The sequence below is a fragment of the Purpureocillium takamizusanense genome, chromosome 11, assembly GCF_022605165.1.
Source record: "Purpureocillium takamizusanense chromosome 11, complete sequence".
In the NCBI taxonomy this organism is placed as follows: Eukaryota; Fungi; Ascomycota; class Sordariomycetes; order Hypocreales; family Ophiocordycipitaceae; genus Purpureocillium; species Purpureocillium takamizusanense.
In genome coordinates, this window is record NC_063078.1 from 381,192 (window position 1) to 398,926 (window position 17,735).

Sequence of the window (17,735 nt, forward strand, 5' to 3'; positions counted from 1 at the left end):
AACGGGACAGCATATGAGCACCCAAAACGCAAGCAAACAGCATTGGGACCGCTTCCACGGTCCAGAGCATCCGACGGATGTAATCCCTCGAACTTCAACCGGCTTCGACTGGGAGGGGGAACCAGCGGGGTGCATCGCGGGGTAGCGAGCGCAGCACCCATGTCACGGTCTTCAACAGTCGGCAAAAGGACCGATGGCCCTATTCGTGGAATCGTGCATCTCCACATACGCTGACGATTGGTTTGTGTCGATCGCGGGAGCAAGTCGGACGAGTGTGTGCGCACGGAGTCTCGCCCCATCACCTATGTAACGTAGTGAACATTCTCCAAATACAAGGCATCTCTGTACGCCTTGAAGAGAAGTTGGCAATCCGACTCCCAGTTTCTTTTTCCCCTGGGGACCTAAATGTCGAGCCAACATTGCTTGGGCCTCACAGACCACTCCCAAGGGGCGGCTGATATTGATTTTCCCGAGGGTCGACTGATGACATGGCTCTGTGAGGGAATGCAAGCCACCGCCGCCCAAGCAGGATACGCAACGGCCGGGTGAGGTGCCGATTGGGAACTAATGCATCATCACCGCGAACAGGGCCGATTCGACGCGGCAAATGGCCATCATCGCGGGGAAGGGGGGTCCCTTCGCCGTGACACAAGACGCCAATAGCCGGACATGATGCCTAAATGGACGGGACGGCGTGCGAGTATTTGAACGACATGATGGAGTGGGAATCCCTCGAATGCATTTCGTTGGATTGAATATACTGCGTTGTCGTCTCAGTTTGACTTGACATTGACCCCCATTGATGCCGCTCAGGTCTGGTACGATGATGTTGTTGTCTGGAGGGCTCCTTGCGCTCGCCAGCGCGGCGACGACGGTCGCTGCCGAGGCGTATACTGTGCCGGCTAAGGCGAACCCCCTGGGCGAGCCGTTTGACGGCTTCGTGAGCTACTCGCTTGAGTTTTCGTCGTTTCCCGAGTTTGCAGGTACGTCCACTTACACGCCCGTCTCTCCTCCCCCCATGGAGCCACAACACCACGGCTTCAACATGCTTCATGTCCATCACCACAGACAGACACTCGGGGTTTTGATGCCGAGAGCCCTCATCGAGCTCCAGTCCGTCTTTGATTCTCCAACTGAGCGATTCTTCCCATTTGTCTGATTCATCCCCGTGCCGTCTAGGAAACAAGTCCCACCCCAACACCTACTCGGGCAACCTCCTCGCCAACCTCGCCCGCCTCTCCACCACGCCCTACATCCGCGTCGGCGGCAACACCCAAGACTACGCCCTCTTCGACGCCTCGCAGGCCGCCGCCCTCGTCGGCGTCGTCGACCCCTCCCGCTCCCCCGACTACCCCACCACCATCACCATCGGCCCGGCCTACTTCGAGTCCTACGCGACCTGGCCCGTACTCGACGTCCGCTTCTCCCACGGCTTCAACATGGGCCTCGGCGGCAACCGCTCCGCCGGCTGGCAGACGCTCCTCGACACCGTGCCCCTGGCCTGCCGCGCGCTCCGGGACGGCGACAGGCTGTACACGTGGGAGTACGGCAACGAGCCGGACCTGTTCAGCACGTCGGCGCAGGGCCCCGTGAGGCCGCCGACCTGGGATGAGGCTACGTACGTCGCGCAGTGGCTCAACGCGACGAGGCACATCCGCGAGTCTGTGAGGAGGAACTGCCGTGGCACTGCTCCGCCGCGGTTCATGGCGCCGTCCAATGCGGGCGTCAGCAATCATCTCAAGGCGTCCGCGATGTGGTCCGCCGGCCTGAATCAGGATAATGATATTGAGCTCTTTTCCACCCACAAGTGCGTCGGGAGCACACCCATCTCTGAATATCAAAGATAAAAAAGAAAGAGAACTGACGTCAAAACGCGCAGCTACATCAGCGGCGCGACGTCCCCCGGCGTCACGCTTCAAGGGACCCTCATGAACCACACCAAGACGATGCAGTCCGTGGACGCGCACACCAAGGAGTACGACGCCATTTTCCCCGGCGCACGCGCTGGCGGCAAGAGCAGCACCAGCAGCAGCAAGGCGCCGCCGCTCATCTTTGGCGAGACCAACTCGCTGTACAACCAGGGCAAGCCCGGCCTGTCCAACTCGTTCGGGGCCGCCCTCTGGGGCGTCGACTTCAACCTGTACTCTGCGTCGGTGGGCTTCAAGCGCGTCCACATGCACCAGGGCACCAACTACCGCGTACGTTTCCTTCCATCGCGTGCCATGGCGGGTTGGTGATGACTGACTGACTGACTGGGCCTCCTCCGACCGCAGTACCAAGCCTGGCAGCCCGTGATGACGGCCCTCGACGTCGTCGGCACCAAGGCGCCCTACTACGGAAGCGTCGCCGTCGCCGCCATGGTCCGCCCCGTCAAGAAGAAGTCGTCGCTCGTCAGTATCTCCGCCATCACCCTAGGTGCCGACTCCGCCGAGGCCGCGTACGCGGCGCACTACCACCCCGTGGGGCGCAAGAGCAGGGACGAGGCGCGCCTCGCCCGCGTCATGGTCATCAACATGCACGGGTACAACACCACGGTCGGCGGCGCGGGCCTTGAGCCGCTCCCGAACCCACCTGCGCGCACGAGCAGGAAGTACGCGTTTGCCGTCGGAGGCGCTGGCGTCAGGGATGGCGCGAGGGTCCGCGTCCAGCGGCTGCTGGCCAACGGTAGTGATGCCATCACCGGCATCACGTTTGACGGCTGGAGCTACAACTGGGACCTGGATCGGGGCAAGCCTGTGAGGCTGCACAACGTGACTGTCGGCGAGACCGTCAGGGTCAAGGGCGGGCAGGTGTCGGTCGACGTCCCAGATTCGTCTGCAGTGCTGTTGTCGTTTGGCGACTGTTGAATAGGTGCCCGAAAAAAAAAAGCTCACGAGCACACGGTGTGTCACAGACAAACACGAGTGATTATTATTTGTGTGGATAAAGCAAGCCTCGTTTAAAACTCCATACATCTAAACTCAGAACACCTCTAGCTTTTTTTTTTCTACTTACAGAAACTTGCTCTCCTTGACAGTGTACAGGTCGACGTACTGGTCCACGGACATGGCCTCGAGCTTCTTGCTGTCGAGGCTGAGCTCGACGAGCTCGTTGACGCGGGCCTCGGGCAGGTGGGGGCCGAGGTGGCGCTTGTACTTGGCCAGGATGACGGGCTTGGCCTCGTCACGGCGCAGGCGGTGGCCGAGGGGAGCCTCGACGGCGACCTCGTCGAGGACGGTGCCGTCGTTGAGCTCAACGGTCAGGGCGTTGGAGATGGTGCGGAGCTTGGGGTCGTGGTAGTCCTGGGTGTACTGCGGGTCCTCGACGCACTTGATCTTCTTGCGCAGGGACTCGACGATCTCCGAGGTGGCGGCCTCGCCGCCGTCGGTGTAGTCGGTGGCCTCGAGGCGGCCAAAGGTCAGCATGACGGAGCACATGTACTGGATGCAGTGGTCGCGGTCGGCGAAGTTGTCCATGGGCTTGAACTGCTTGTCGATGATGCGGATGCAGGCCTCGTGCGTGCGGCAGGTGACGGCCTTGATGTCGGCGGCCGACTTGCCCATGGCCTTGAGCTGGTGGTAGATCTTCTCCGAGGCCTCGACGGCCGTCTGCGAGTGGAACTCGGCCGGGTACGAGACCTTGAAGAGGACGTTCTCCATGACGTAGCTGCCGTAGGGGCGCTGGAACTCAAACTTCTTGCCCTTGAAGAGCACGTCGTAGAAGCCCCAGGTGGGGGCGGAGAGGACGGTGGGGACGCCCTGCTCGCCCTTCATGACCTTGAGGGCCAGGTTGACGGCGCGCTGGCAGGCGTCGCCGGCGGCCCACGACTTGCGGGACATGGTGTTGGGGGAGTGGCGGTAGGTGCGCAGCGACTGGCCGTCGACCCAGGCCTGGGTGACGGCGTCGGCGATCTGCTTCTCGCTGAGGCCGAGCATCTTGGACACGACGGCGGTGGAGGCGACCTTGACGAGGACGACGTGGTCGAGGCCGACCTTGTTGAACGAGTTGAGCAGCGCCAGGCAGCCTTGGATCTCGTGGGCCTTGATCATGGCCTCGAGCACGTCCTTGACGGTGAAGACCTTGCCGCCGGCCAGGTTGCCGCCGGCCTTGTTGGTGCGGTTGACCCAGTCGGCGACGGCGAGGATGGCGCCCAGGTTGTCCGAGGGGTGACCCCACTCAGCCGCCAGCCAGCAGTCGTTGAAGTCGAGCCAGCGGATCATGGCTCCGATGTTGAAGGCGCCGTTGACGGGGTCCAGGACGAAGGGCGTACCGGGCACCTTGGTGCCGTTGGGCACGACGGTGCCGGGCACGACGGGGCCCAGGAGCTTGCTGCACTCCTTGAACCTCAGGCCCTCGAGGCCGCAGCCGAGGGTATCGAGCAGGATCCATCGAGCGGTGTCGAACTGCGAGACGGAGCGTCAGCCATCATGATTCTGTTGGGACCCTCGGACCGGGGACCCGGCGGGGTAGCGCGGGGGGGGGGGTCTTCGCGGGGACTGCGCTGGGCAAGCAGAAGGTGGGCCAAACTCACGGCCAGCTCAGAGTCAATGGGCTTGTTGGCGACATAGTCGGCAATGTCCTTGATCTCGGGATCGTACTCGCGGGCGGAGGAAGCCATGGCGGGCGCACCGGATTGTTTTGCGACGGAGGAGGAGAAGGTGCGCGTGGAGGAGGAGGGTGTTGAGGAAGCGGAGCAACGAGCGGCGCCGAAGGAGGCCGAGGGGCGGGCGGCGGCGGCACCAGCGAGGGCGGCGGCCAGGCGCTGAGGGTTCTGGATGCGCAGCGTCCGCAGGCTTCGGTTGGCGACAGACATTGCAATTGACACGCGGGCCTGTCGGTTCGTTCGTCGAGGGAGCGAGTCGTCTGGCGCTTGTTGGGGAGGAGGATTGGGGGGAGAGGAGAGGAATAGGAATTGGAACGGGCCAAGGAAGGGAACCAGGGGGAAAAAATGTCTTCGTGGTTGTCTAGGTTGTCGTCTGCCACCAGCCTCTAGCATGCGCCCGACCGCCCGTCGCGTCGGCACAACTGCGCAGTGTGAACCTGCGTCCGTCTTCGCTCGGCCACGGCCAGCCCGCCCGCCCAGCCGAGCTCCAGTCCTTTGCCGGCGCATGCCGCGGGGCTCCAGCGCGGTTGGCCTCGGTTAGCCGAACTAAAGGGTTGTTGGTTGGGGAAAGGCGAACGCGGGTCCCTGGCTCTAGCCTAGCCTGGCCTTGCCTTGCCTGGCCCGTGCCGACGGACGAGACGGAGCCCCGAGCGTTTCGGCCGACGTATAAAACGGCGTCCGACCCATCGCCCTGTTTCCCTGCCACTTCTGGCTGGTCCCGTCTGATACGGGCGCGCGCCGGCCTCGGCCTGTCGCAACAACACGCAACTCCGTGGCCGAAAGGCAACTGCGAGACTCATGCCGTCTTTTTACCGCGTGCTCAAAAAAAAAAGACAATCCGGCAAGCCCAACGACGTGGCCTCATCCCTCAGCGCGCAGCTGCCGCTCTGTTTCACATCCCCAGCTTCAAGTCGGGATGGTGCATCCCTAACACACTCTAGCGGAGTGCCGTCCGACAGACGACCAGAGCGCCCGCCCGCTGTGTTCATATTGGGCCGCTCACTCACCGCAACACCCTTTTTTCTCCTGCAATTAAATGGCTGAGTGGACGAGCAACTCTATCTCCTGTGTCGGTCGTTGGAGCGAACCGCGACGCAGATTTACTTTTATCGCGTCTGTACAAGCTTTATCATCCTGCGGTCATGATTAGTTCGCCGGCAACATCAACCAGAGGCCAGCCATCATCTCGTTCGCATCAATCATCCTGTCAACATCCCGCGGCTGCCTTGTGCCTTCTTCCTTCCGACTGTCGCATCGTTCTCACGTGCGATGCACCCACCGTCACGGCACGGCCCCAGGCTACCGCGGGCTCAAAGTGACTGATTTCATCCCGTCCCTGGAGAGACACTTCGTCGCCGACGTGTCTCATCTCCAGGTTTGCCTTGGTCGTGTCTCTGCCTCAGCCTCACAGCCTCTGCCCGAAACATTACTGTGCCGGCCAATTTATCCCCCGGTTGAGTGAACGTCAGCGGTAAGGACCCAATGATGGCGGCCCGAGGGGGCCTGCACAGAATTTCCATCGTCGTCTGTCGAGCCGCCACAGAATTTCGCAAACGAGGATCAAAACCGTGTTTAATTGAACTTGATTCCTCCATCTCCATCATGACAATGAGCGGCAGTCAGAATGCCGGCGGATCAGTCGCAGTGCAGCGCCCAGAGGTCAACTCCAGCGCCTCTGGACCAGGCGGGAGGGATTGCCGCCAGTGGCCTACGGAAGCTGTGCCATGTCCACAGCACAGCAACCTTGGACATTCCATCAACGTGCTCGTGCAATGGGTCCAGGCCCACGATTATAAGTCTCTAACACCGAGATAGCGGGCCTCCAACTCTTTCATCGGGTTGTCACGCGGTAGCCCTCTCGTGATGTGATATTGTGCAACACAAACTTGACTCGACCGGGTACCCGTCAGCCGACGCTCCTCCGCTCGAAGTTTCGGTCTCTACAACAAAGGTGCGAGAGACCGAAAGGCAAACCTTCCGTCCCGCAGTGCACGCTATGGAGCATGGCGTAGTAGATCACGGCGGATGCTGCACAATGGTCGGAGCCCTGACCGTCCGCGACCACTCGAGGGGGGCTCAGAGAGAAGGCTACGAGGAACGGAGAGCGTTTGTTCACTTAAGCTCTATACCGGTAGCCCGTTCGAGTATCACGCGGTTCTACCAGAGGTGCCCAAACACCCCCACAACCATTGCACCGCTTTCGTCAGCCCTCAAAGTCCATCATGAAATTCACCCGCGGTTGCGGCCAAGACTATCCGCATCGATGTCGGCAGCAGTGGCAAGTCGTTGTCGCCCGGCACCGTAACGGCTGACAAGGGGGACATTCTCGAGTTCCACTTTGGCAAGTCCAAGCACAGCGTCGTGTCAGCCGACCATGACAAGGGCTGCCCTCCCCGAAGCCAGGGTGGTCTCTATTCTGGCACGCTCCAAGCAAGGGGTAACAACGCGAGTTGCACTGCATGCTGTACTCAAGAGCAAAAAGAGACGTGCGGGCTGACGCTCGTACAGCCGAGCATCTTCCAAGTCACTGTAGAAAGCACGGAACCGACTTTCTTCTCCTGCTCCGCCGGGAGCCACTGCCAGGGTGGGATGGTTAGGGCTGTCAATCCGAGCTCGGACAAGACTCTCGCGATGCACAAGGACCACGCGAGGTCGTCCGGGAGTCCTGATGCTCCTCACGGTGGTAAGCTCGTCAAGGAAGGCGAGATCAGCAATGGCGCCACGGCCACTTCTGGGTCGGGGGGGCAAGCCAGGCAAAGGATAACACCGGTACGCTGCAGGCTTGACAGCGTCGTTTGGCGTTATAGCTGGTCTCGTCGCCGATGCTGCCGCCTTCGTAGTGTGACGGAGAAGGGGAGGCTTGCTCAAGGTGCAGGACGATGACTTGTACCAAAATAACAAATACATGCGTTCGTGGGGCGTGAGCTGGCAAGTGAGGTTTTCGTTGGCTTCTCCAGTGGGGGTCGGCTTTTCAGAGCGCTATTACGATACGCCCTGCGCTTAATGTATACCAATTGGTTCGCATGGGCGGCGCGATGAGACACTGTAAGGGGATCAATCAGCGATATGGATGAAAAGCAACAAGAATTGGGTGGCGTGGTGGCCATAGCGATTGATGGTTGAGGTCTAGATGAGGCTGAGATTCGGTAGTTTTGTGTTCGCCTCGTCTCAACTGTAGCACCAACCCTTGACACCCAAATCGCCAGCCAATGGCACGCATTCGCGATCGATGCAACCCTCGACGGCCAGAGCTCTCTCTCACCGAGCCGCCGAGGGGTTCGAGACCCCGGTTCCCTGGGTCCGGGCCATTTCCGTGGCGAGGCGGCAAGAGGTGGCTTGATGCTGTGCAACCGTTTGAAGGGGCGGGACAGGCTCCGGGCACGATGCGCGGTGTGGTATCACGGTCGCACTTATTCCTGACCGTGAACCTCTAAATCGACTCCACGCCCGCCCATCAGGGACCGCGACTGACAGGCTGGGGTATGCCGGATTAGTGGTGATGATGCTGTGCAGGGATCAGCAGGGGCCACCCGTCATCCACCTCGGTCAGCGATGGCGGCCTCGTGTTGCCCATCTCCCTATCACCAGTGCATCGACAACGGGAGGGGAGTGGGCTCTGACGTGTTGGTGGTGCCGTTGTGGGAGGCTGATGCGACGCCGCGGGCGGGCGGCGACCCGGCAGCACGGATCCGTCCGCCAGAGATGGCATGGGAAACTAGCCGATTTGCATGGCGGCGAGAATGGCAGTCCTCATCGACGATGAGGGCGGCGGCCTTGTGCACGTGAGATCTGGGGATGCGCGTGCGGCTCATTTGAACTCCTTGGACCCTGGCGGCTGTCGGTGGTGGGTGTCCTGCCAATGACGACGGGCGGTGACGCGAGCCGCGATTCATCGGGCCGCCCATCGACGATGCTTTTTTCGTTTCTAGCTCCGTCGCTTGCTTCGCGATTAGTTAGTACTTACTGTACTTTGTACTGTACCAGGTTCAGACGAGAGAACGGGCCGACGCCGCGGCATGATACGCGAGCCCCTGATGAGCGATGACGTGAAGACGCTGCTGGCTATTTGTCAATGGGCCAAAGGGGAGCCAACCGCCTTTTTTACTCACCGATTGTTCGGCGGTGGCCAACAGACATGACAGCGTCAGGTAATCACGGCGGCTTCTGACCCTGCATCGTGTGCTGGAAGAGCAGGTGGCGCTAGTCCTTGTCTTGGCCCAGCAGACGGGCGAGGCCGAGCCCTACCTTGCTTGGGAGTCGGACCCTGAATATCTCTCTGGCGGGCTGGGTGGAGCTGCACCGTCTCACAGACATTGGCGCCTTGAGAACTTGCCTGCAGACGGGCGGGCGGGCGGGAATTGGCGAAGCTGATGCTGGAGTGGGAGGGTCGAGGCGGAGCTGAGTGTTGATTCATTGCCCTTCTTGATGGCACGGCCAGGAGATGCCTCACAGGAGGCGGGCGTCGAGCGCAGAGCCCGCATGCCCGCCTACATGACCAGGCTAGACGCAATAGAAACGGGCGCTTGAGTCGGGTCAAGGGTCGCATGGCGTAATGGCTGATTCATGATGGATGTGATGTTGGATCTACCTTGCGTCCATCCTCCGCAGAACGGGGGCTCAGCCGGCCGCGCCTGCCCAGCAGCTAGGGGCCGGGCGCCCACAAGCCGATGCGCCCGCCAACCTCCACTGACAGGATTAGTACCTAGGATAGGTAGGTAGGCACCTAAGCTCTCTGGGTTAGCAGCCCAGCGCTACTACGTACAAGGATGCCTTACCTTAGGCAAGGTACGAAGTACCTTACTGCCAGTGCACCGAGTCGGCAGCGGGTACGCCCCCGGCCCAGGTGCGCCTTCCCCATCAAATGACTGGGCTCGATCTGGACGACCAACGCGGGCCCTCAGCATCGTCACCTTTACACTCGCCACCTCCCCTCTGCCTCGCCCGGCACTCTCGACACATCCCTCAATTATGGCTCCAGGGGCCCCAAAAGAAACCACAGCCATGGCCTCGTTCAATGCCCTTGTCCACCACGGCTCGACTCCCCGTAACGGGGATTTGCCCAACTTTTGTCCAACCTGTCTGCCTACACCCCCCAAGGCGGCCGGCCTTCGACCCTCACTCACGTCACGGCCACACAAAACTCTCTTTCTGTGCGAGCGCTTCGTCCAGCCTCAGGAGGTGTCCCCCCCCCCCCCTCCCCAAAATACACCGCGCGGTACTCCCATACGTGCTCTGCCGTGTTGCTACGGCCGGCACCCCCTTGATCTCACGACGCGACCCGCCGGCTAGCCTGTTAGTACAGCCTGCAGCTCCATGACGCGTAGCGAGGACGCCACGAGGGATGCATAGATCTTAGGATCAGATACCCGCTGCACCTCATCTCGTCCTCTGAACCCAAGAGGTAGACCACAGCAAGACCTACGAGTATCGCCCGGTTCTTCCCCACCCGTCGGGCATCATTTATCACGTCGGAGCCGGCCAGTCGTTTATGCTGGTGGCGCTGTCTTGCTGCTCCTTCTCTTACCTATCGCTCGTCCTCGACCGGGAACTCCAAAGCCCACCAACCCCCCGCCGACAATATCCCCCCCCCCTGTGTGCGAGACCACAGCTCCATGACCGCTCGTCCTGCCTCTTACGACATCGACTCGGACCGTCTGGCCCACTCGCAATAAGAAACACTGCCCTCCACAGGAGCTCCGTGGCCCCTTCTGCCACACACCCGACGTCCTGTCTCCGCCCGCCTTGTCCATGGCCAGTCAATAGCGCTTAGAGGCTGAGGAATAACCACTGTTCTTGTGTCGATTACTTCAGATCAGCCGTCGACACGCTATCAATATCAATCAGAGGATCCCAGCAACTGGCCCTGCCTTCGTATTGCCTCCGGACATGGCTACAGGAAAGCTTCTCATCTACCTCCTGAGGCGCGACCTCAAGGTTATTGACAACCCCATCCTCCACCACCTGGCCACCACCACCGATCATGGCTTCACCCACCTCCTACCCATCTACGTGTTTCCGGCCCATCAGATCGAAGTGTCGGGATTCCTCAAGGACGGCGAGAAATCACCGTACCTCCCGGCACGCAGTCGTGTAGGGGGCTACTGGCGCTGTGGCCCACACCGAGCCAAGTTTCTTGCACAGTCCGTCTGGGATCTCAAGGAAAGCCTGGAACAGCTTGGCAGTGGCCTCGTCATTCGAGTTGGTGACGTCAAGGATGTGCTGAGCCACCTGATTCACGGCCTGAAGGGAAAGGCGCCTGGTGTTGGCGCGGTCTGGATGACTGAGGAGTTGTCTTTGGAGGAGAAGGACGAGCAGGATGCCGTTGCATCTATATGCTCTGCGAACGACATTAGCTTCAAGTTGTGGCCTGACGAGAAATACTTCGTAGACGAGTAAGTCGTCTGATCTTGATGTCGTCGATGTGGGCTAACGTGATGCAAAGCCGCGACACCGGACTGGAGACACCAAAGGATCTTCCCGACGTATTCACTTCCTACCGAAAATCCCAAGAACCGCTGCGAGAGCGTCCTCGCAGCGTGCTTCCGCGCGTTGAAAGGTCTTCGTTGCCGTTGTTCCTTGAAAAGACGTCGGTACCAGACCAGCACCATCCCTTTACCGTGCCCACTAAGCTGCAGGACCTCGAGGCTCGCCTGATTCAACCGCTCGGCGATATCGTTCGAAATGCGCCGCCCTACCCTGATGGTGCAGAGTCTGCTCACCCGTTTCAAGGTGGCGAAAGCCACGCCCAGAAGCGCCTGCGTCATCTCATTAAGTCAGGCGCTATGTCGTCATATAAGGAAACACGGAACGGCCTTCTCGGACTCGATTTCAGCACCAAGCTCTCGGCTTATCTCGCGTTGGGTTGCGTGTCTGCGAGATTCGTTCACGAGGAACTTTTGAAATTGGAAGACGGAACCGACCCAGAATATGAGAAAGCTCCTGGATACGGACAAGGTGAATCTGATGGGACAGCAGCGGTACGATTTGAGCTTTTGTGGCGCGACTACATGCGCCTTTGTATGGCCAAGTTTGGTCAGAAACTATTCCGTCAGTCAGGTTTCACGCAAGGCGACAAATACGACAAGACGTGGAAGACCGCAAACAAACACGAAGCGAAGCATGATCAGGATCCATCTCCGGATAAGATCGCGAGGATCTTGGAGCGTTTTGAGGAAGGAACCACCGGTATGGGGCTTATCGATGCCTCACAGCGTGAGCTATTCCATACCGGATACACCTCTAACCGAGCCAGACAAAACTCTGCCAGTTTTCTCAGCAAGCATCTCGGCATCGACTGGCGCTACGGTGCGGAATGGTACGAAATGCTATTGGTCGACTTTGATGTCTCTTCCAACTGGGCCAACTGGCAGTACATGGCGGGTGTGGGCAACGATCCTCGCGGGGATGCACGAATTTTCAACCCGGTGAAACAGGCATTCGACTACGACAAGGACGGCACCTACGTCCGTACTTGGGTGCCGGAGCTCAAAGACCTTGAAAAGCCTGAAAATGTCTTCCAGGCTTGGACAGCAAGCAGCTCCGATCTAGAACAGCACGGCTTAGCGAACAACATCATGGTCACGGATCCGATCAAGCGAATCGACTTTACGGTGGACAGAAAGCCGAAGGGGTCGCGGCGGTCGTTCCCAAGGAGGCGTGGTCCAGGAAGAGGTGGTCGCCGTGGCGGAAATGGTCAAGGCCCAGGCGGCTCGGGAGCCCCTCAGGACCATAGTACGGATGGCTCCGCGATGCATCACAGTGCCCACTCGAACGGATTATTACAAAGCCAGTCCAGGGGCCGAGGTGTGCCGCGACCCCCCCGAGGCGGAGGATACGCGCCAAGGGCCAACTACGACTCGCCTCCGGTTTATTACAACAACGGCTACCCGGGACCTTGGTCTGTGGATTACAACGACGCGCGGGGACGGAGCAACTATGGGTTCTACCGTGGGGTTGCTCCGATGTATGGACAACGCATGCAAGTACCTTTTCGGAACAGTTATGCGCAACCGATGTACTTTCCCCCGCCGACCATGGGACCTGGCGGCGCGTGATGCGGGGCATGATGTCGTCCACGAGGTGGCAATGAAACTGCTGAGTGATTGATGGTGGCGGCGGAGTGAATGGGCGAGTTGTGGCTGTCGGGCGCAGGATGTTGCAAGGCACTTGGTCGATGAAGGGTGGGTTGAGAGAACAGGCGATGAACGCTTGGGTGTGCCGCTCAATGCGAGATTGTTCAGAGAAACACTTGAACATGCTAATGTCAAAGCTTTCCGTCTCGAGCGAGGCGCTACGGATTGTTGTGATGTTGCTGGCACGGATTAAGTTAATAGTTCTATCGGTATCAAGCCCACGATTTATCCATGATGCATTCCACTGCAGAAGGTCCTAATCAAGACGATTTCAATTGATCTCACCCGGAACAGCCGGCCGCACGCAAATCAAAACCCCGGCTTCCTGTCCTTGTCTTGAATGGGGAAATCACCGCCTGTCACGCCCTTGTACTTGTCGCGAATGAAATCGGATATAGCCTCGTCTTTGGCCTGTTCGGCGGCGGACTCGTTGCTCTGATCGCCCTTCCCGAGAAATTTTTCTTGAACGAAGTCGACAGCTGCAGTCAAAACGTCAGACGAGGCACGAGCTACGTAGCTACTACGTGCGGTGGGCCGACAGGAGGGTAACGGTCCCCCCAAAGGAAACTCGGGCTCAGGCTTGCTTGCCTGCAAAAACGTACCCTTGTCGAGGCTGTCCTCGTTGGCCTCTCCCTGCTTGCCCCCGCCCGCAAGGTTGTTGAACTTGTCCATGAGGCCGCCGCCGGAGCTGCCTGCGCCGCCGTCGCCACCGCCGGAGTGCTGCGGCTGATTGCCGGAGCTATTGTTGCCGTTGTTGTTGTTGTTGTTGGCGTTGCTGCCGCCACCGCTGGCGAGGTTCTTGACAAAGTCCATGGTTTTGGTACCGTGTCTAGGTAGGTGGGGTCTCCAGGAGGTGTATACAAGAGTGATCGCGGCGACGATGATGATGATGACGATGACGATGACGCTGACGGGTTTAGGTGCAAGAAGAACAGGGGACCGACCGTTTCTACGAGGCGCGTCGTGGATATATAAATCCTGCTTGATGCACCGTCATGCATGATGTCGATAAGCTCAGCTCAGCTTGGGTAGTGGTCGCTTCACTGCCGATCCATTGCGGGGTCTGAGGGGCGGGGGGCCTAACCACCACCTCACAGAGACACACACACGGACGGCAGCGCTGGCCGGCGTGTCGTGCTATTGGCGGTGAAGCGCGGGCAGCGGTTGGGAGGGAGGAGGGGAGGCACTTGCTTGGTTGCTTGTAAGTGCGTAGCCCTGTTCAGCTGGGCTGGATTTGCAGCGCGTGGCGCCGCTCGATGGGTGACGTCGTCGCCTGGCGGGGTGGTGTGGAGGGGCGGGCCAGCTTTTTTCGATGGACATTTCTTGATCTGCGCGCGACGTGGGTGCATCATCGGGTATGGAACCGTGGAACAGCATGGGCGGGGGACGGGCCCAAATGAGCGTGCTTCGTCTTAAGACCGGGATGGCCCCAGAATCGATGTTTCAAGGGACGTGAGTGGTACTAGCAGCCGGTACGTTCCCGCGCCGGCATTCTACAACAAATAGGTATTCCATATGTCACTGTCGAGGCGCTCGCTTTGGAGCGCGCCTTCCTCACGAAACTTGTCGACAGTGTGATTCAGCGTCACGAGACCACGGCCGCTTGTATTTTCCATCTGTGTCTTCTTTTTCACCTCTCAGCAGTCTGGTACGACGCGGCAATCTACAACAGTCGTGTTCCCCGCCAGCACCTTGGCGACCGCATCCTTGAGCACCGCCTCGAGCTTGTCGGCCGTCTCGACCCTCAGCGCGTGGATGTCGCCGGAGCCAGCCGCGGCCGCGATGCCGGCGTAGTCGGGCGGCGGGGCGAAGGAGATGTTGATGTCCTCGTTGGAGACCTTGGACGCCTCGCCCTCGGGATGTACCAGCATGTACGACTTGCGTGGCGCGTTCCATCCTGGTCCAGGTCAGCCAGCGTTCGAATCGGGGAAAGCAAAGAAGCACGGAGAAAAATGACGTGGTGAAGAAGGAAGAAGGAAGGGGGCGGCGTTGCGCAAGTCTTGAGCCGGGGAATTGGAGACTCACCGTTGTTGTTGAGGACGATTGTCAGCACGGGGATCTTATACCGCTTGGAGATCCAGTACACGCTTCCCGGGATGGAGAACAGGTACGTGCCGTCGCCGACGACCTGGCAGACAAACTGCTTGCCTCCCTCCGCCTCGGTTGCGAGCTTAATGCCCAAGGCGCCACCACCAGACCACCCGAGGCCGCCGCCGCCGCAGTTGATCCACGAGCCGGGCCGCGTCGGACGCACGTTGGAGTGAATAAAGCCCGTGTTGGTGACGGCCTCAACGGCCCAGATGGTGTCCTCGGGGCAGACGGATCTCAGGACCTTGCTGAGATGTGCGGTGCCGAATCTGCCGTCAGGGAAGGCAGCAGCCGCGCGCTCGATGCCCTCGATCTTGGCGACGTAGGACTCCCGTCGAGCAGCTTCCGCAGCCGCGAGGTCCCGTGAGCTGAGAAGCTTGGCCGCTTCGCTGTCTGGGCGGCGCAGGGTCTCGATGATTTGCTGCACCGAGAGCAGAGCATCGGCCTGGTATCTGGCGTCGGATTGTATGTAGAAGAGCGGCATCCGCTGCTTGAGAGGGTCGACGTCGATGTGGAAGATGACGGCATCCGGTCGAGGCTTGCAAAGCGTCTGGATCCACGGCACGTCGCAATCCAAGACGATGATCACATCGGCTTCAAGGATAGAATCATCCGCACCCTGCTTGACGCCCAGCCACGCCGGGTGGTCTGCGGGGAAGCACATGTCACTGCCCGCCATGTCGAGCACGCGCAGGGCCTTGACCGCATCGGCCAACTCCACCAGAGCCTTGGGGATGCCATGGTTGCGGCCAGAGAACCCCGTCACAAGCAACGGCTTCGACGCACCCGCCAGTGCCTCGGCGATTCTGCTGGCGCCCCTCGGTGGCAGGCCACCCAGCTCGATCGGGTCCCAGTACTTTTGGCCCAGGGCCATCTCGTACGGCTCGATATCGGCCTCGAGGACCTCACGGCCCGCACACAGATAGACGGGCCCCTGCGGTGAGCTGGTGGCAAACTGCAAAGCGCGGTTGACCATTTGCTTGACGTTGACGCCAGTCCTGATCTCGTTCGTATAGCGGCAGTATTGCGCGACAATGGCACGTTGGTCAGGTACATCCTGGAGCCAGTGGATGAACTCGCTGCGAGAGCCACGCAGCTCGCCCTCGAGAGTGAAGGGCGACAGACCCGCGAAGACGAGCACAGGGGCCCGCCCGCTGGAGGCGTTGTGGACGGCGACGCCCAGAGCTTGCGTGCCGACGTCGACGTGGATAATGACGCACTGGGCCTTGCCGGTGAGTCGGGCGTAGCCGTCGGCCATGGACATGGCGACCATCTATGGGAGCGCGTCAATCCTGATCCAATTCCTCTAATCACAACAACGGAGACCAACCTCGCTCGGGCAGGTAATGATACGCGGGAACTTGGGATTCGACCTCATCTGCACCATGGCCTCGATGATGCTGGGGTGGTCGGAGCCCAGATTGACGAAGCAGTGCGAGACGCCTGCATCGGCAATGGCCTCGAAGAAGGCAAAGGACGTGGTATACATTGCGACTTGCGAGGGCCGTTTCGGTCCTCTGTCTGGTGGGGGTGGTGTCCTGGCTTGATGATGAGATGAGGCGCGGTCGCAAGAGGCAGAAGAAGCGACTTGGAGGAGGAGGAGTGTTGCAGCACAGGGTCAACAATCCGTGTGCTTCAGCTGCCGCGACCTTGAAGAAGAGACTGCCAACACGAATGATGCTGTCGACGATGTGAGGTCGCAGTGCGCGAGAGCGAGCGGCGTGGGAGAGACGGAGGACGATGATCCCCCACCATCACCACCAACCATCTGGGACCGACCCGGAAACCGGACCAAAAAGTTGCATCCCCACCACATGGCCGGGGGTTGCTGTGGTCCGCGGGCACGAACGGACGAAGAACGGTCGCAGGCGGGCTCCGTCCGTACCTACGGCCGAGCCAAGTTGGCTCATCGGTGCGCAGCCCGGGTTTGCAGGGGAGGGAGGGGGGGCGCTTGACACGTTTGTAGTCGCTGCTTGGGTCATGGATGTCCTGTCTTGCTGGGCTCCGCCTCCGGAGGGACTGGCAGAAGTGGGGGAAGAGGGGGTCCCTGGCCCGAGGCGAGGGCCGAGATGAGCGGAGCCCCAGGATGGGTCTGTCTTGTCTGGTGCCTGTCAGCATTTCTGCTGGGGATTTAAGTCGCTCGCGCTGCTGCAGATTCGCCGTGTGGCGTTGGAGGGGCGGCGGCGGACGAGGACGGGCGCCGCTTTAGATAGGGGGCCGTTGGGATATTGGCCTTGGTTCTGTGGCGTTTGAAGTGCTCTTCGGGTGTAGCCGAGCACGGTGGCTGGCTGGCGACGGCCTCTCCCCTGATTTATACATGACCCTTTTTTTCGGTTGTGGCTATCGGGTAGGCGTTTTGAACATGGCAGGACACAAGTACGAACATTGCGCGGATGTGACAATGGTGATGTCTTTTCTTGTAATAGATGCGACTGAGGCTGCGCCATCTGTCAGCGAGGTGTCTTCTGGGCATGTGTAGTCCGTAATTTCACTTTTGTATACTCGCGCGGCATACGACTCGCTCGATGGTGTCGCCCGGGTCTTGGCCGGACGACGACGGGATGCTCAAATCTGACTGGATTGCTGCAGGCCCTCCCCCGCGACCGGTCCTCGATGAAAGCGCCGGAACACCTGCGTACGTTGATACGCGTTCCGACATGTGCAAGTGTGATTCCCACCGAAAGCAAATGACCCTTGGCATTCATACACTCGCCCCCGTAAAAGAGCGCGCGCGAACCGCGGAGAGCCAGCCTGGGGCAATGTCAACGATATCGCCGACACCTGCACGCACAGTTCGGAAACGTTTGTTTCCGACCGGGAAACGGGCGACCCGACGACCTGCGTCCCTCTCTGCCTGCCTGGCCCCCGCGCCATGGTCCGGGGTAGCGAACCATTGACAGCCCCCCAACTCGATCCGAATAATCCTGGAAGGG

The 17,735-nt window shown here is 60.2% G+C and overlaps 6 protein-coding genes across 6 annotated transcripts; 2 read left to right on the plus strand and 4 right to left on the minus strand.

Moving 5' to 3' along the window:
- Positions 1–823: 823 nt before the first annotated feature.
- On the plus strand, positions 824–2,846 carry JDV02_010022 (uncharacterized protein; the record flags this gene model as incomplete). The annotated part of the gene is made up of 4 exons (XM_047991728.1): positions 824–983; positions 1,180–1,807; positions 1,880–2,198; positions 2,274–2,846. 4 exons carry the CDS (start codon positions 824–826, stop codon positions 2,844–2,846), a joined length of 1,680 nt encoding a protein of 559 aa, XP_047847740.1.
- A 53-nt stretch (positions 2,847–2,899) lies between these two features.
- On the minus strand, positions 2,900–5,014 carry PDH1 (2-methylcitrate dehydratase). Its single transcript, XM_047991729.1, has 2 exons — positions 4,511–5,014; positions 2,900–4,382 (listed from the first exon to the last, which is right to left on the minus strand). The coding sequence occupies exons 1-2, from the start codon at positions 4,973–4,975 to the stop codon at positions 2,991–2,993; spliced, it is 1,857 nt and encodes a 618-aa protein (XP_047847741.1). The 5' UTR covers positions 4,976–5,014; the 3' UTR covers positions 2,900–2,990.
- A 3,149-nt stretch (positions 5,015–8,163) lies between these two features.
- On the minus strand, positions 8,164–8,487 carry JDV02_010024 (uncharacterized protein; the record flags this gene model as incomplete). The annotated part of the gene is made up of 1 exon (XM_047991730.1): positions 8,164–8,487. One exon carries the CDS (start codon positions 8,485–8,487, stop codon positions 8,164–8,166), a length of 324 nt encoding a protein of 107 aa, XP_047847742.1.
- Positions 8,488–9,526: 1,039 nt separating this feature from the next.
- JDV02_010025 (Deoxyribodipyrimidine photo-lyase) lies at positions 9,527–12,964 on the plus strand. Its single transcript, XM_047991731.1, has 2 exons — positions 9,527–10,974; positions 11,025–12,964. Exons 1-2 carry the CDS (start codon positions 10,469–10,471, stop codon positions 12,634–12,636), a joined length of 2,118 nt encoding a protein of 705 aa, XP_047847743.1. The 5' UTR covers positions 9,527–10,468; the 3' UTR covers positions 12,637–12,964.
- Positions 12,965–13,023: 59 nt separating this feature from the next.
- On the minus strand, positions 13,024–13,527 carry JDV02_010026 (uncharacterized protein; the record flags this gene model as incomplete). The annotated part of the gene is made up of 2 exons (XM_047991732.1): positions 13,024–13,193; positions 13,317–13,527. The coding sequence occupies 2 exons, from the start codon at positions 13,525–13,527 to the stop codon at positions 13,024–13,026; spliced, it is 381 nt and encodes a 126-aa protein (XP_047847744.1).
- Positions 13,528–14,198: 671 nt separating this feature from the next.
- JDV02_010027 (uncharacterized protein) lies at positions 14,199–16,943 on the minus strand. Its single transcript, XM_047991733.1, has 3 exons — positions 16,133–16,943; positions 14,740–16,075; positions 14,199–14,611 (listed from the first exon to the last, which is right to left on the minus strand). Exons 1-3 carry the CDS (start codon positions 16,289–16,291, stop codon positions 14,352–14,354), a joined length of 1,755 nt encoding a protein of 584 aa, XP_047847745.1. The 5' UTR covers positions 16,292–16,943; the 3' UTR covers positions 14,199–14,351.
- Positions 16,944–17,735: the final 792 nt, after the last annotated feature.